General features: G+C 48.0%; 1 protein-coding gene across 1 annotated transcript in view; it reads right to left on the bottom strand.

Annotated features, from left to right (window-relative positions):
- Positions 1–16,859, bottom strand: part of LOC122543431 (beta-1,4 N-acetylgalactosaminyltransferase 1-like) — a 77,614-nt gene that overhangs the window by 48,292 nt on the left and 12,463 nt on the right. Inside the window, exon 2 of the mRNA XM_043682145.1 lies at positions 7,331–7,381. Within this exon, the coding sequence (XP_043538080.1) occupies positions 7,331–7,335 (5 nt within the window). The 5' untranslated portion in view covers positions 7,336–7,381. The remainder of the gene's footprint in view (positions 1–7,330; positions 7,382–16,859) is intronic.

The following is a 16,859-nucleotide window of genomic DNA, read 5'->3' as shown; positions in this document are numbered from 1 at the left end:
TGAAACGTTGCCCCTTAGGTCTCTTTTATATCTTTCCCCTCTCACCCTAAACCTATGCCCTCTAGTTCTGGATTCCCCCACCCCAGGGAAAAGACCTTGTCTATTTACCCTATCCATGCCCCTCATGATTTTATAAACCTCTATGAGGTCACCGCTCAGCCTCAGCTCCAGGGAAAACAGCCCCAGCCTGTTCAGCCTCTCCCTGTAGCTCAAACCCTCCAACCCTGGCAACATCCTTGTAAATCTTTTCTGAACCCTGTCAAGTTTCACAACATCCTTCCGACAGGAAGAAGACCAGAATTGAATGCAGTATACCAAAAGTGGCCGAACCAATGTCCTGTACAGCCGCAACATGGCCTCCCAACATTTAAATCATTTCCATAAAACACAAATAGCAAGAGCCCCAACACCAAACCCTGTGGAACCAAATTGATTACAGGGTTGGAAAATAAAAAAACTCCTGACCGTCACCATGTGGCCAATTCTGGAACCAATTTGGCAACTTTGCTTGGATCCCTTGGCCTCTAAGCTTCGCGACCATTCCCAACCTTATCAACACTTCCACTGGGTGTGTCAGTTCAACGGAAGATTTTTGTTGCGGGAGAATGGAGGGGGAAGTGATCAATGCTTGACTCTTGAATGATTCGCTCCCATTCTGTTCACGTCTCCGGTGTTCTGGAACAAAGCACTTCCCTTTCATCACTTCGGCTCTTTCTCCCAAACCCTTTCCGTGGCTCAATGCCAAAGTTTGTTTCACCAATTGCTGCGCCATGGGAGATTTTACTCCATCGTGTCAAGGCAAGTTGTTGCCGTGGAACTTCAACCGCCAAAGGGAAAGTCAGCCTTCGAAGAGCCTCTCGCAACGGAGGGGGAAGTGAGAAGCTGGGGTTGTTTCCCTCCAAGAGGAGCTGGGATGGACGCCAGCTGAACCATGATGAGCCTGGACATAGCAGATCCGCAGAGACTGCCCCCTATTGGTGGAGGCAGAGCACCAGAAGTGGTTGATGAAAAGGCAACAGGAGGGAAATATGATTTTGAACTCAGCATGCCGTCAGGATCTGGACTGCAGTGCCTGGGAAATTGGGGGATACTGTTTCAGCCAATCACTTTCCAGAAACGAACAGAATTGTGTCTGGAGAGAATGGCTTCGGCATGGGGACAGCCAGCATACACACTGAATTGTCTCCTTCTATGATGCAACCATCTTTTTTTTTACTGAATCAGAGGTGTTTCTACTAATCGAGGACCCGAGAGACAGAAGAAAAGAGGTATTTCAGCTCAAGAGTACATCTGACCAGCTCTACTGGTTTGACTCAGTGGCGACCGGCTGTGAAATACAAAATGGAGGAAGCAGGCAAGTCAGAAGGTAGATTTTGTCAAGCTCACACAGAAATATTTTCAGTGATTGGTCTCCACCTATGGCAGATGCTTTTTTGTTGCCTTTCAGGGCGTGTGGGGGTCACTGACAAGTCCAGCATTTGCTGCCCGTTCCTAATTGCCCTTCGAACGGAGGACTTCCCTCAGCCTTTTCAGGGGGCAGTTGAGAGTTGACCTCATTGACTGTTGGTCTGGAATCGTTTGTAGGCCCAGACCAGGTAAGGACGGTAGATTTCCTTCTCTCAAGGATGTTAGATGGGTTTTTATGACAAATCACTGTTTGTTACCATGTCCACCATCACTAAGACCAGCTTGAATCCAAATTTATGAAGTGAATTTAAATTCGACCAAGTGGCGTGGCAATCCAACAATGTTACCAATGTGCTACCGCTTCCCCACGAGGTGAGGAGCCTTAAAGGCTGCAGACCACAGCAATGTGGTTGACTCTTAACTGCCCTCTGGGCAATTAGGGACAGACAATAAATGCTGCCTAGCCAGTGATATCCACGTCCCATGATTTAATGAAAAAACTTCTTCCAGGCTCTCTCACCCTGAGTTGTAGGGTGGCAGGGTGGCTCAGTGGTTAGCACTGCTGCCTCACAGCACCAGGTACCTGGATTCGATTCCAGACTCGGGCGACTGACTGCGTGGAGTTTGCACATTCTCCCCGTGTCTGCGTGGGTTTCCTCCGGGTGCTCCGGTTACCTCCCACAGTCCAAAGATGTGTGGGCCACGCTCAATTGCCCTATAGCATCCAGGGATGTGCAGGTTAGGTGGGTTAGCCAAGGGAAATGCAGGGTTACAGGGAGAGGGTGAGTCTGAGTGAGATGGCCTTCAGAGGGTCGGTGCAGACCCAATGGGCCAAATGGCCTCTTAAACACATTGTAGGGATTGTATGATTCTAAAACAAATCACACTCAGCATTTAAACCACTGTTGTGAGGTACTTTAGGTTAGATTACTTACAGTATGGAAACAGGCCCTTCGGCCCAACAAGTCCACACCGACCCGCCGAAGCGCACCCACCCAGACCCATTCCCCTACGCCTAACACCAAGGGCAATTTAGCATGGCCAATTCACCTAACCTGCACATCTTTGGACTGTGGGAGGAAACCGGAGCACCCGGAGGAAACCCACGCAGACACGGGGAGAATGTGCAAACTCCACACAGTCAGTCGCCTGAAGGCGGGAATTGAACCCGGGTCTCTGGCGCTGTGAGGCAGCAGTGCTAACCACTGTGCCACCGTGCCACCCACAAAAGATACCTAAAGCTTATTCATATGGTTGTCTTTCTGCCAGGTCCATGGCACGAATGCACAACTATCTAAAAGCGTCAGGAGCTGATGTAGCTAAACAAGCTGGACGATACTGAGGCTTGGGCTGACAAGTGGCAAGAAACACATGTACCAGGCTGTGACGATTGCAAAAAAGAGACAATCTAACCATCATCCCTTGGTGTTCAATGGTGTTACCATCACTGAATTCCCCAGTATCAACATCCTGGGGGTTACCATTGACCAGAAACTCAACTGGACTAGCCATGTTGCAGATGTTGGAAACCTGAAATAAAATCTTAATTCAATCACCATCCCTTGATAATTAACAGCATTACCATCACTGAATCCTCCACGATCAACATCCTGGCGGTTTCCATTGACTAGGAACTGAACTGGACTCACCACATAAACACAGCGGCTACAAGAGCAGGTCAGAGGTTAGGAATCCTGCAGCGAGTAACTCACCCCCTGACTCCCCAAAGCCTGTCTGCAAGGCACCAGTCAGGAGGGTGAGGGAATACTCCCCACTTGCCCCTGGATGGGGGCAGCTCCAACAACACTCAAGGAGCTCGACACCATCCAGGACAAAGCAGCCGCTTGATTGACCCCACATCCACAAACACCCACTCCCTCCCCCCACTGACGCTGAGTAGCAGCAGTGTGTACCAGCTACAAGATGCACTGCAGACACTGCAGGCTCTGTTGACTCCACATTTATTCACATAACTAAGCTTTGAGTCCTGGCTTACACAGCCCACTAAAACACTTGTTTGAACGAGTGCATTCGTCCATTAATGTCACTACTTCACTGACAGAAGAAATCTGTCAGCCTGTGCTCCCTCCCAGATTTTTCAATGCTACCTCTGAAAGTCCAGAGGTACAACTAAACTAGAGATTACAGTGACTTTCATCTCCCTCTGAGTTTTATATTTTTCTCTTTTTTTTTAAGCATCTTTACCTTCCCCTTTTACTGTTAAAGGTACTTTTCATCTCCCGAGGGTAGGGTTAGAGCACAGTCTCGAGGGTGTGTTTTTTTTTTGGTGACTGAGGGACTTTTTGACAGACGTTAACCACTGAGTTCAACGTCGGGCTCCTCAGAAAATCTGTCATTCGGCAAAAAAAAAGATCAGGACGAGGGGTTTGCAAGAAAGATTTTGATGTATGAGGTTGCTGGGATTGGAGGGTTTGAACTCAAAGGAGAGGGAGGATAAGCTGAGACTTTTTTCCCTGGAGTGTCGGAGGCTGAGGGGTGACTTTATAGAGGTTTATTAAATCATGAGGGGGCATGCATAGGGTAAATAGTCAAGGTCTTTTCCCTTGGGTGGGGGGAGTCCAGAACTAGAGGGGCATAGGTTTAGGGGAGAAGGGAGGGGAAAGATTTAAAAGGGACGTAAGAGGCAACTTTTTCACACAGAGGGTGGTGCATGTATAGAATGAGCTGCCAGAGGAAGTGGTGGAGGCTGGTACAATTACAGAATTTAAAAGGCATCTGGATGGGTATATGAATAGGAAGGGTTTAGAGCAATACTGGCAGTGCGGGCTCGAAGGGCTGAATGGCCTACTCCTGCACCTATTGTCTATTGTGAGCAATATGGGGCAAACAGACAGATTAATTTAGGATTAGGGTCAGCATGGACTGGTTGGGCCGAAGGTTCTGTTGCCGTGCGGAGACAAAACGCTTGCTGGTGTAACGGAGATCATACTGTGAGCTGGCGTTGCCGTGGTAACACACACCTTTACCTGTGTTGTAGCCTGGAGCTACGGAGAGTGGTTGTGGTAACGCCAATGTGGCTGAGCAGGCACGTCTCCCAGTCATACTGCCTGCCACCGGAGGGGGCGCACGTGTCGGAAGGATTTATAAATCAGTCCTCAACCTCTCTGACTACGTTTCCGAATGCACCTTCCTGGCCTGTCAATTCCTGGAATGGGACTCCAACCTGGAGCTCCTAGCTCAGAGGCAGGGTCACTACCCACGAGACCTCACAGCAACAAATTTCTTACAAAAGGAACCAACGTTTTCTCCTTTTCATCCCTTCCTCCTCCAAACCTTGTGACGGTTGCTGGGATATAACCCCACTGCTACCCATAAGCCTTTGCCCCGCGCTGCATTTCTAATTTTAACGCACTTTCCTCAAAAAGTAATTCATGTTCCTACGTTCTGCTGCATTTCAAACAACGGCAGTGATGTGCGATGCACAGTGACAGTCAGGCCTATAACGATGGTTTGTCTCCATTTCTAATTGTTAAGCTTCAAATGTAAAAAACATTGGGACTTGATCTGCACAGCCAGCTGCTCTCAACCAGAATTAGAAGTGGGCTACCGTCTAGAAACAGCTTAGCCGATTTTGTAACCAGGGTCACACGATATATTTCCAGCCAATGCTGTCATCATGACTCAGCAGCGCCAGTCAGATGAGTGTCACTGGTTTGCAAGCCTACCAAGCCGAGCGGGTACCAGATGGTGGCACGGTCAGTCTGGATCAGGGCCAATGAGGACTTTGCAATGGCCTGTTCTGCCTCACACAATGCAGCACCACCTCTGTGGAACTGACTGTAATAAAAGGGTCAAAGACAGCTCTGGACTGGCTTTGCACAGGGATTGAACAGCCGCACAGACTGAGGGGCTGCCACCTCGGACAGGACCTCGACCTGGACAGTTCATGGCTTGAGTACCCTCCAAGCATGCCCACCCCTCCCAATGTCCTCATTCTCCCTCTTAATGCCCAACACACCAATCCTCAAGGTGCCCTGTGTACCTGGGCTAACTGAAATGCGGCCTACTGTGTTAGGGGTACCAGTTAATGTCCATGTGTTGTCTAGTCAGTCAGAAAATGGTTTTAATGTCCACTTCCTCCAGTTTTGGAAGATTAATGTTCAATTTCTGGATATTTGAGCTGAACCTCAATTGCTCATTATTCTGCAACTGTATGAATCTGACCCCTGGAATTTGTCGCAGCCCTCTTCAAAATGGCTACTCTCCCCCAATTTGGTGTCACCCGCAAAATTAGAAATTGTACTTCTGATTCAAAATTCCCAATCATCCGTGGAAATTGTGACCAGCAGTGGTTCCAATCCTGATCCTGCCACATCCAATTGCAATCTGGTCTGTCACTTGTCAGTGACTCACATATTTTCTGATTTTATTCATTAGTCGATTTTTTAAACTTATTCATTTGTGGGGTGTAGGTGTTGCTAGCTGGGCCCAGCATTTATTACCCCATCCCTAGTTTCCCCCTTGAGAAGGTGGGGGTGAGCTGCCATCTTGAACCGCTGCAGTCCATGTGCTGTGGGTAGACCCACAATACCCTGAGGGAGGGGAATTCCAGGATTTTGACCCAGTGACACTGAAGGAACAGGGATATATTTCCAAGTCAGGATGGTGAGGGGCTTGGAGGGGAACTTGCAGGGGGTGGTGTTCCCATGTATCTGTTGCCCTTGTCCCTCACCCTCCTGACTTGTGCCTTGGAGATGGTGGGACAGGCTTTGGGGAGTCAGGAGGGGAGTTACTCACCGCAGGATTCCCAGCCTCTGATCTGCTCTTGTCGCCACTGTATTTATGTGGGGAGTCCAATTGAGTTTCTGGTCATTGGTAAACCGCCAAGACGTTGTTAATGGGGGATTCCGTGATGGTAACACCATTGAATGTCAAGCGGAGTGGTTAGATTGTCTCTTATTGGAAATGGTCATAGCCTGGCATTTGTGTGGTGTGTATCTTATTTGCCACTTGTCAGCCCAAGCCTGGGTATTGTCCAGATCTTGTTGTATTTGAACATGAACTGCTTCAGTATCTGAGGAGTTGCGAATGGTGCTGAACATTGTGCAATCATCAGTGAGCATCCCCCACTTCTGACCTTATGATGGAGGGAAGGTCATTGATGGAGCAGCTGAAGATGGTTGGGCCCAGGACACTACCCTGAGGAACTCCTGCAGAGGTGTCCTGGGGCTGAGATAACTGACCTCCACCAACCACAACCATCTTCCTATGTGCCAGGTATGACTCCAACCAGCGGAGAGTTTGCCCCCTGATACCCATTGATTCCAGGTTTGCCAAACTGGGCATCACTGAGCAGGGTATTGCTGAGCAGGTGCTGCTTGATAGCACTGTTGGTGACACCTTCCACCACTTTCCTGATGATCGAGAGGAGACCGATGGGGCGGTAATTGGCCGGGTTGGATTTATCCTGCTTTTTTGTACAGGACATACCTGGGCAACTTTCCACATTGTCGAGTAGATGCCAGTGTTATAACTGTACTGCTTGGCTCGGGGAGCGGCAAGTTCTGGAGCACAGGTCTTCAGTCCTATTGCTGGAATGTTGTCAGGGCCCATAACCTTTGCAGTTTGCCTTATCAGAAGTCTTTGGATCAATTATATCTAGTACTTTGCTATTCTCCACTATCTCTGACTTCTGTAAAAGGTTCAATAGGATTGGTCAAGCAAGAATTCCCCATCTGAGGTTCGACTGGCTATTAATTATGATATTTCTCTTCTCTTGATGTTCTCCAATTCTCTCCTTTGGTTGGAATTCCATCATCTTTCCTATCATTGTTGGTAAACTAACTGGTCTATCATTCCTTGGGTATGCTCTGACCCCCTGCTTTAGTACAGGAATTACAGAAACGATCTGAACATTTATTCAATCCATTCCCCACTTTTAAAAAGTTGGAATTGCACTTACCTCATTCCTCATCTCATCAGTCCAAGTCAGTTTTATGGGTGTTCTCTCTCCCTGGTAAACACCAAAGCGAAATAATCATTTAATATTTCTGTCATCGCATTATCATTATCTTGAGATATTATCATACTCTATCAACAAACACATTGGATCCCATTTACCATCCCCTGAGAAAAAGAACAGGAAATGACATCACCACAGGAAATTACATCACCAACTCAAAGAAACCCAAACAAACAATAAAGTGAAAGTGGGCCATGCCACCAGTGCTTCATCCAGAGGCTCACCGATGACGTTATCTAGTATGGTGACGAAACATCTGAAAACGAACCTTCCAGCTCAGCAAGCAAACCTACATCCAGATGTTATCATGCTCTATTTCTTAACGGTCCTTTTCCCATCAGATCCTTCCATCTCTTCTTTATGTGTTTGTAAAACAGTCATGTTTCTTTTACGCTCACCGATAATTTAATTCTGTTACTTCTCTCTGCTTTCCAGCTTTATGCTGTGTCTCTCCAAATCTCTTACTCTCTACCCCCTGCAGTCTATGTACTGAATATGTGCCTCTTGTCTAACCCTCAACTGTTCTCCTATGTATTTATGGAGTCTGAGTCGTATTTAGTTTGTTACTTTTTCGCAAAGTATATCCCCCTTCCCGCCTCCCCCCTCTCACGCTCACACATACGCACACACAAACGCACGAACTCTGTTAACACGATTTTAAAATTTTCCCTGTTGTTTTCTGCCAATATAGTCACCTGGGCCATTTTCTCAAATTCTATTATCAGCCACTGAAAATCCTCAGTATTCAAGGGCCCGAACACACCTTCCAGGTGAAGCAGCACTTTACCTGCACTTCCCCACAATCTAGTCTACCACACTCGCTGCTCACAATGTGCTCTCCTCTACATTGGGGAAACGAAGTATAGACTGGGGGACCGTCTACACAGAACGCCTATGTTCTGCCTACATACAAGACCCCTGAGCTTCCAGTTGCCTGCCAGTTTAACACCCCACCCTGTCCTCTGGCCAACCTCTCGGTCTCAGGCTTGCTGCAGTGCTCCAGGGAAGCTCAGCACAAGCTGGAAGAACAGCACCTCATTTTCCACTAGGGAACGCTGCAGCCTTTAGGACTCATTATCGAGTTCAATAACGAGGGCTTGATCTCTCCCATGTCCTTACTCCTACCCCCACACACCAGGCCTTGTTATCAGACAGCCCATTGCTGGTCACTAACAGGCCCCATTAACAACTATTCACCCTCCCAGCCAGATCGTTATCCAATCCTTTGTCTGTCCAACTGTTCTTCTCTCTCTTGGGCTCTATGCCCACCTATCCTTTACTCCTTATCCCACCCCCCCAACCCTCTCTTCTGCCTAAACTTCAATATTTTCCCAGCTACCATCAGTTCTGAGGAAGGGTCACACGACCCGAAACGCTAACTGATTTCTCTCCTCAGGTGGTGCCAGAACTGCTGAGCTTTTCCAGCAATCTCTGTTGTCGTTTCTGATTTACAGCGTCTGCACTTCTTTCGGCTTGTATTTACTCAAAATCAGCTTTCCTGCAATTGAATCTTTTGATTTTCACCCCACTGCTCGACCTTCATCTTAAACCGTATTATGGTCACTATTGCCTTGATAATCCCCAATTTATACTTCTCTCAACCACTCTGTTTATTCCCCATTACCAGACGCAGACAGGAATGTTCCCTTGTTGAGAGTCGAGGAGTCGAGGAGCACTCTGTCAAACGGGACTATTTATATTGTGCATCATCAGAAGTTCACAAGACATCAGAGTCGAATTAAGCCATTCGGCCCATCGAGTCTGCTCCACCACTCGATCATCGCTGATATGCTCCTCACCCCCATTTTCCTGCCTTCTCTCCATATCCCTCCAACCCATCACCAATTAAAAATCTGTCTTAACTCCTGCTTAAACCTACTCACTGTCCCAGCATCCACCGCACTTTGGGGTTAACTAATTCCCACAGATTCACAACCCTCTGGAAGAAGTTTCTCCTCAACTCCGTTTTAAATTTGTCAAAGATTATGACCTCTCGTCCCAGAATGCCCCTCAAGGAGGAAGCATCCACTCCAGGTCTGTTTTATCCACGCTTCCCATCATCTTAATTACCTCAATTTGATCTCCTCTTATTCTTCTAAATTCCAGAGAGTATAGGCCTAAACTGTTCAATCTCTCTTCGTCCGACAAACCTCTGGGATCAATCGGGTAAACTTCCTCGGAACTGCCTCCCAGGCTGCTACATCTTTCCTCAAATAAGGAGACCAAAACTGTGCACAATACTCCAGGTGCAGTCACAGCAATGCCTTGTATAATTGCAACAGTGCTTCCTTATCTTATATTCTATTCCTTTAGCTGTAAAAGCCAATGTTCCATTGGCTTTCTTTACCTGCTGTATCTGTGTGCGAGTTTTCTGTGCCTCATGAACGAGTACACCCAGCTCCCTCTGCACTGGAGCACCCCGAACTCTCTCCCCGTTTCGATAATAAGTCACCTTCCCATTTTTCCGACCAAAATGCAGCACCTTACACTTATCAGCATTAAACTCCATCCGCCACATTTTGGCCCACTCTCCTAACCGATCGACATCCATTTGTAAGGTTATTTCCTCATTGCAATTTACCGTCCCGCCTACTATTGTGCCATCCAATCTGAAGCCCATCTAACCTACACTATTCCATGTACGTCCATACTGAATGAATGTTCCTTCCTGAGCCTCCAATCTCTACCATTACTGGATAGAGTTCAGTCTCCTCATGGAGAGATGTAGGGGAACATAGGTTTAGGGCAAGAGGAGGGAAGTTGAAAAAGGAGATGCGCAAGGCAAGGTTTTTTTAAAAACCCAGAGGGCAGGAGGTATCTGGAACACGCTGCCAGGGGGAGGTGGTGGAAGCAACATCAAAGAGGCATTGAGTCGAAAGGTGTGGCGCTGGAAAAGCACAGCCGGTCAGACTGCACCCAGGCAGGACAGTCAACATTACAGGCATAAGCCCTTCATCAGGGATGAAGAGGCACTGAGACAGACACATGAATAGAGGGATATGGACGGTGTGCAGGCAGATGGGATGAGTTGAGAACGACATCCTGGTCAGCACAGACATGGTAGGCCGAAGGACCTATTCCTGTGCTGTACTGTTCTACATACTTGTCATAGTAATGTACAGCACGGAAACAGACCCTTCGGTCTAACCCGTCCATGCCGACCAGATATCCCAACCCAATCTAGTCCCACCTGCCAGCACCCGGCCCAGATCCCTCCAAATCCTTCCTATTCATATAACCATCCAAATGCCTCTTAAATGTTGCAATTGTACCAGCCTCCACCACTTCCTCTGGCAGCTCATTCCATACATGCTCCACCTTCTGTGTGAAAAAGTGGCCCCGTAGGTCTCTTTTATATCTTTCCCCTCTCACCCTAAACCTATGCCCTCTAGTTCTTGACCTTCCTACTTCAGGGAAAATACCTTGTCTATTTTATCCTATCTATGCCCCCCATGATTTCATAAACCTCTATAAGGTCACCCCTCAGCCTCCGACGCTCCAGGGAAAACAGCCCCAGCCTGTTCAGCCTCTCCCTATAGCTCAAATCCTCCAACCCTGGCAACATCCTTGTAAATCTTTTCTGGTTTTACAACATCTTTCCGATAGGAAGGAGACCAGAATTGCATGCAATATTCCAACAGTGGCCTAACCAATGTCCTGTACAGCCGCAACATGACCTCCCAACTCCTGTACTCAATACTCTGACCAATAAAGGAAAGCATACCAAACGCCGCCTTCACTATCCTATCGACCTGCGACTCCACTTTCAAGGAGCTATGAACCTGCACTCCAAGGTCTCTTTGTTCAGCAACACTCCTGAGGACCTTACCATTAAGTGTATAAGTCCTGCTAAGATTTGCTTTCCCAAAATGCAGCACCTCACATTTATATGAATTAAACTCCATCTGCCACTTCTCAGCCCATTGGCCCACCTGGTCCAGATCCTGTTGTAATCTGAGGTGACCCTCTTTGCTGTCCACAACACCTCCAATTTTGGTGTCATCTGCAAACTTACTAACTATACATCTCTTATGTTCACACCCAAATCATTTATGTGAATGACAAAAAGTAGTGGACCCAGCACCGATCCTTGTGACACTCCACTGGTCACAGGCCTCCAGTCTGAAAAACAACCCTCCACCACCACCCTCTGTCTTCTACCTTTGAGCCAGTTCTGTATCCGAATGGCGAGTTCTCCCTGTATTCCAATGAGATCTAACTTTGCTAATCAGTCTCCCATTCCCTTCTCCAGAAAGAGCAGAGTCACTGAGCTCAGCCTTCCGTTGATTCAATTGATATTTTTTTGGTTGATGAGGGAGTTAAAGGTTGGGGCAGATGGGAAAGTTAAGACCATAATCAAATCGGTCTCATTGAACGGCAGAGGAGGATTGACTGGGCCGAATGGCCTCCTCTCGTTCTCAACTCTTCTGTTTATTTTTATTGTCTTGCTCTTGCTTTCCCAATCTCGTCCACACCACTATGGTCAGTGCTTGTGTGACAATCCGCCCCCCCACCCCTCTACATTTGTAAAGAGGAGACAGGTCTGTGTTTGTGCTTAAGCTCCAACCGAGCTTCCTCTCATCCCTCCCTCCTCCTCGTTCTATCCTCACGGCGTTCAAATCAAGTTGTAGTGCACTGTCGCCATCTTCAAATCAATTCTCAAGGCTGCAAATCTTCACCTTTCCAGTCTTCGTTTCTGAGGACCGCCCACTTTCAGGTGCAAAGTTCGACCCTGGCCCAACCAACCACTGCTGCCCTTATCGTCTCTCCTCGTCCTATCAACCTCTGGCACTGGCTTTCACGATTAGGCCCGAGACCCTACTTCCCCTGACACTTCTCACAAAGCCATTGTTTCGGAGAACAAAGTAACACATTGTTCAACGGTGAACAAGTCGATCACACATTTTACTGATGTGTCCCCTTTTGAGTTAAACGCTACAAGCAACACACTCCACACACAGCAACGACACACAAAGACCAGCATTATGCCAACCCCCATCTGGAGGGCACACGAGAGGGGAAAAAAAACAATTCCACATTCTGTACAATCCTTATTGGTTGAAGTGTTTCAGAACGATTCAGCACGGATGGAGGCCGCTCAGACTCTGGCACATCAAGGTCTGCTTTCTTAAATCACCTCTGCCCCTGCAATGTTGTTTCCCCTCGTTCAGACAAATTCCTTTGGGAAGGGCCACGATTAAAATCGAAGACAGTCCCAGGCAGTACGTCTCCCCATCCTGAATATAAGCTCCCTACTCTTGTTCCCTTCGTTTGTGTCATAGTTTCTAATCAACCTGTTCAAAGATGGCAAGGTGCACCTCTGGAGCAGGTGGGATTTGAACCCGGGCCTCTTAGTTCAGAGGTAGAGACACTACCAATGCACCATAAAAGCCCCATCTCATGTCTGACGTAAGTGTGCCTTGCCAGTTTGAGAGGTGGACCTATATAGAGTCAGAGATGTATACAGCACGGAAACAGACCCTTCGGCCCAACCCGTCCATGCCGACCAGATATCCCAACCCAATCTAGTCCCATTCTCCAGCACTTGGCCCATATCTCTCTAAACCCTTCCTATTCATATACCCATCCTTTCATTCATCTGTCTGGTTAATGAGCTGAAATATAAAATAGAGACTGCAATCACTTTCGACTCGAAAGAATGGGCAGCATGCATTTTTCTTTATTAAAAAATTGAATCAGAAACAAACCTGTTGTGACTTAAAATGAAAAGGCCAGGAAATCTCCTCGCTTGAAATTCTGGTCTCCCTGCTATAGGAAGGATGTTATGAAATTTGAAAGGGTTCAGAAAAGATTTACAAAACACTTATAAGGTTTGAGCTATAGGGAGAGGCTGAACAGGCTGGAGCTATTTTCCCTGGAGCGTCGGAGACTGAGGGGTGACCTTATAGAGGTTTATAAAATCATGAGGGGCATGGATAGGGTAAACAGACAAGGGCTTTTCCCCAGGGTAGGGGAGTCCAGAACTATTTGATAATGAAGGTTAGTTTGATCTTAGAGTAGGATAAAAGGGTCAGCACAACATCGCAGGCCGAAGGGCCTGTACTGTTCTACGTAGAGGGCATAGATTTAAGATGAAAAGGGAAAGATTTAAAAGAGATGTAAGGGGCAACTTCTTCACATAGAGGGTGGTGCGTGTATGGAATGAGCTGCCAAGGAATAACTCTATAAAACAATCCAAGCCTGTCTAGTCACTCCTTTTAGCTTGATTTCTCCATCCCAGGCAACATCCTGGTGAACCTACTCTGTACCCCTCCTTCCTGGATGGAGGTGACCTGAACTGCACACAGTCGTCCAGCGGGAGCCTGACCAACACCCTGTAAAACTCCAACATCACCTCCTTGCTCTTATACTCTATACCACCACTGATGGAAGTAAGAGGGTAGGAGATTCAAAGGATTTGCAAAACCCTTAATGAAGCGATTTCTCTGGATTTTGGTTTCAAATCGCTGCTCCCTTATCCTGAGATGCTGCCCCATGAGGGGTAACAGTCTCTCAGCATCCACCCTGTCAAGCCCTCTCAGGTATACAATTCTTTGAAGTTTGTATCACATATAGAAAGGTGTTTAGCATGCTTGCCTTCATTGCTCAGTCCTCTGAGTATAGGAGTGGGAATGTCATGTTGAGGTTGTACAGGACATTGGTGAGGCCATTTCTGGAGTACTGTGTCCAGTTCCGGCCTCCCGGTCATAGATAGAATAGATAGAAGATAGAATCCCCACAGTGTGGAAACAGGCCCTTTGACCCAACAAGTCCACACCAACTCTCTGAAGACTAACCCACACAGACCCATTCCCCTGCTACTCTACATTTACCACAGACTAATGCACCTAACCTGCACATCTCTGGGCACTATGGGACAATTTAGCATGGCCAATCCACCCTAACCTGCACATCTTTGGACTGTGGGAGGAAACCGGAGCACCTGCAGGAAACCCACGCAGACACAGGGAGAATGTGCAAACTCCACACAGACAGTCGCCTGCGGCTGGAATCGAACCCAGGTCTTTGGCGCCGTGAGGCAACAATGCTCACCACTGAGCCACCGTGTCAACCCACAGATATTATTAAGCTGGTGAGGATTCAGAAGAGATTTACCAGGATGCTGCAGGGAATGGAGGGTTTGAGTTATAGGGAGGGGCTGGGACTTTTTTTCATAGGAGGTTTATGGAGGTTTATAAAATCACGAGGGGTACAGATAAGGTGAATGGAAGGTGTCTTTACCCGAGGAGGTTTCGGAGATAGGGGGCAGAGATTTTAAGGTGAGAAGAGAAAGATTTAAAACAGACATGGAGGGTCAATTTTATTTTACTCAGAGACTGGTTGGTGTGTGGAATGAGCTTCCTGAGTTACAGCATTTAAAAGATATTTGGATAAGTGCAGGAATAGGAAAGGTTTGGAGTGAGATGGGCCAGGAGCAGGCAGGTCTACTTTGGGATTATGGTCGGCATAGACGCGTTGGGCCGAAGGGTCTGTTTCCGTGCTGCATGACTCTCAGAATTTTATCTTTCAGTCTGTGCTTTGCTGGGCTCCCTCGTGTCCAGAAAACCTGGAAACGTCCCCTCTTCTTTTCAGGAGCGGCCATAAATTGCAGGAACATCATACCAGGTAGGAAACAGTTAAAAAAAAAAATCACACAACACCAGGTTATAGTCCAACAGGTCTACTTGGAAGCTGTCCTGCCAGGTTATCTCCAAATAAACCTGTCGGACTATAACCTGGTGTTGTGTGATTTTTAAACTTTGTCCAGCCCAGTCCAACACCGGCACCTCCACACCAGGTAGGATACAGGTTAGTTTGAGTTGGAACCATCAACAAATGGAGTCAAAGAGGTGGGACAATAGAAATTCAAACAATAGACAAGGAGAGGCTGAGTTGGCATGCTCCTCAACCAATCACAATGTACGATCCAGAACATCCTGTCTCAGGTGGAAAGCCTTTCATCACGTGTAACATCAACAAACCACGGCACGGTGGCACAGTGGTTAGCACTGCTGCCTCACAGCGCCGGAGATCCGGGTTCAATTCCCGCCTCAGGCGACTGACTGTGTGGAGTTTGCACGTTCTGCGTGGGTTTCCTCCGGGTGCTCCGGTTTCCTCCCACAGTCCAAAGATGTGCAGGTTAGGTGAATTGGCCATGCTAAATTGCCCGTAGTGTTAGGTGAGGGGTAAATGTACGGGTATGGGTGGGTTGCGCTTCGGCGGGGCGGTGTGGGCTTGTTGGGCCGAAGGGCCTGTTTCCACACAGTAAGTAATCTAATCTAATCAAATCACATCATCATTCCTGGACACCAGCCGGAGATTTCACTGCTCAGAATGCTAGCCATTCACTGTCATACCTTCACCTTTCCAAAAGGCAAGAAAAGATTGTGTGGAGACGGTGCTCCTTTCACCTCCGAAAAACGTTGCGAGTCAGGCTCCACCGTGTGGAATATTTCCCAAGTCTCTGGCTCTCAGCGTCAGCAGCAAAAACACTCCCGGGATTGAAACCGGACGTTGACCTCGTCACCGGAAAAGACCACGGCAGAAACAGCCCTGTCGACCCTCCTCACTAACACCTGGGGCCTGGTGCCAACATTGGGAGAGCTGTCTCACAGACTACTCCAACAACAGCCTGGCATAGTCCTACTCACAGAATCATACCTTCCAGACAATGTCCCAGGCACCACCATCACCATCCCTGGGTACATCCTGTCCCACCGGCAGGACAGACCCAGCTGAGGTGGGGACACAGTGGGATACAGTCGGGAGGGAGTTACTCTGGGAGTCTTCAACATTGACTCTGGGCCCCATGAAGTCTCATGGCTTCAGGTTAAACCTGGCCAAGGAACCCTCCTGCTGATTCTCACGTACCACCCTCCCTCGGCTGATGAATCGGTACTCGTCCGTGTTGAACAACACCTAGAGGAAGCACTGAGGGTGGCAAGGTCACAGAATGTACCCTGGGTGGGGGATCTCAATGTCCACCACCAAGAGTGGCTCAGCAGCAGTATTACTGATCGAGCTGGTCAGGTCCTAAAGGACATAGCTGCTACCCTGGGTCTGCGGCAGGTGGTGGGGGAACCAACAAGAGGGAAAAACATACTCAACCTCATCCTTACCAATCTGCCAGCTGCAGATGTATCTGTCCGTGACAGTATCGGTAAGAGTGACCACCACACAGTCCTTGTGGAGACAAAGTCCCACCTTCACACTGAGAATACCCTCCATCGCATTGTGTGGCACTACCACCGTGCCGAACTTCAAACAGTTCTAGCAAGTCATGACTGGGCATCCATGAGGCACTGTGGGCCATCAGCAGCAGGAGAACTGTACTCCAGCACAATCTGTAACCTCATGGCCCGGCATATCCCCCACTCAACCATTACCATCAAGCCAGGGGATCAACCCTGGTTCAATGGAGAGTGCAGGAGGGCATGGCAGGAGCAGCACTAGGCATTCCTGAAGATGA

This window comes from Chiloscyllium plagiosum, chromosome 43 (assembly GCF_004010195.1).
Source record: "Chiloscyllium plagiosum isolate BGI_BamShark_2017 chromosome 43, ASM401019v2, whole genome shotgun sequence".
NCBI classification, from domain to species: domain Eukaryota; kingdom Metazoa; phylum Chordata; class Chondrichthyes; order Orectolobiformes; family Hemiscylliidae; genus Chiloscyllium; species Chiloscyllium plagiosum.
Note: the sequence above shows the minus strand (reverse complement) of the source record. Positions and strands in the feature narration are given on the sequence as shown.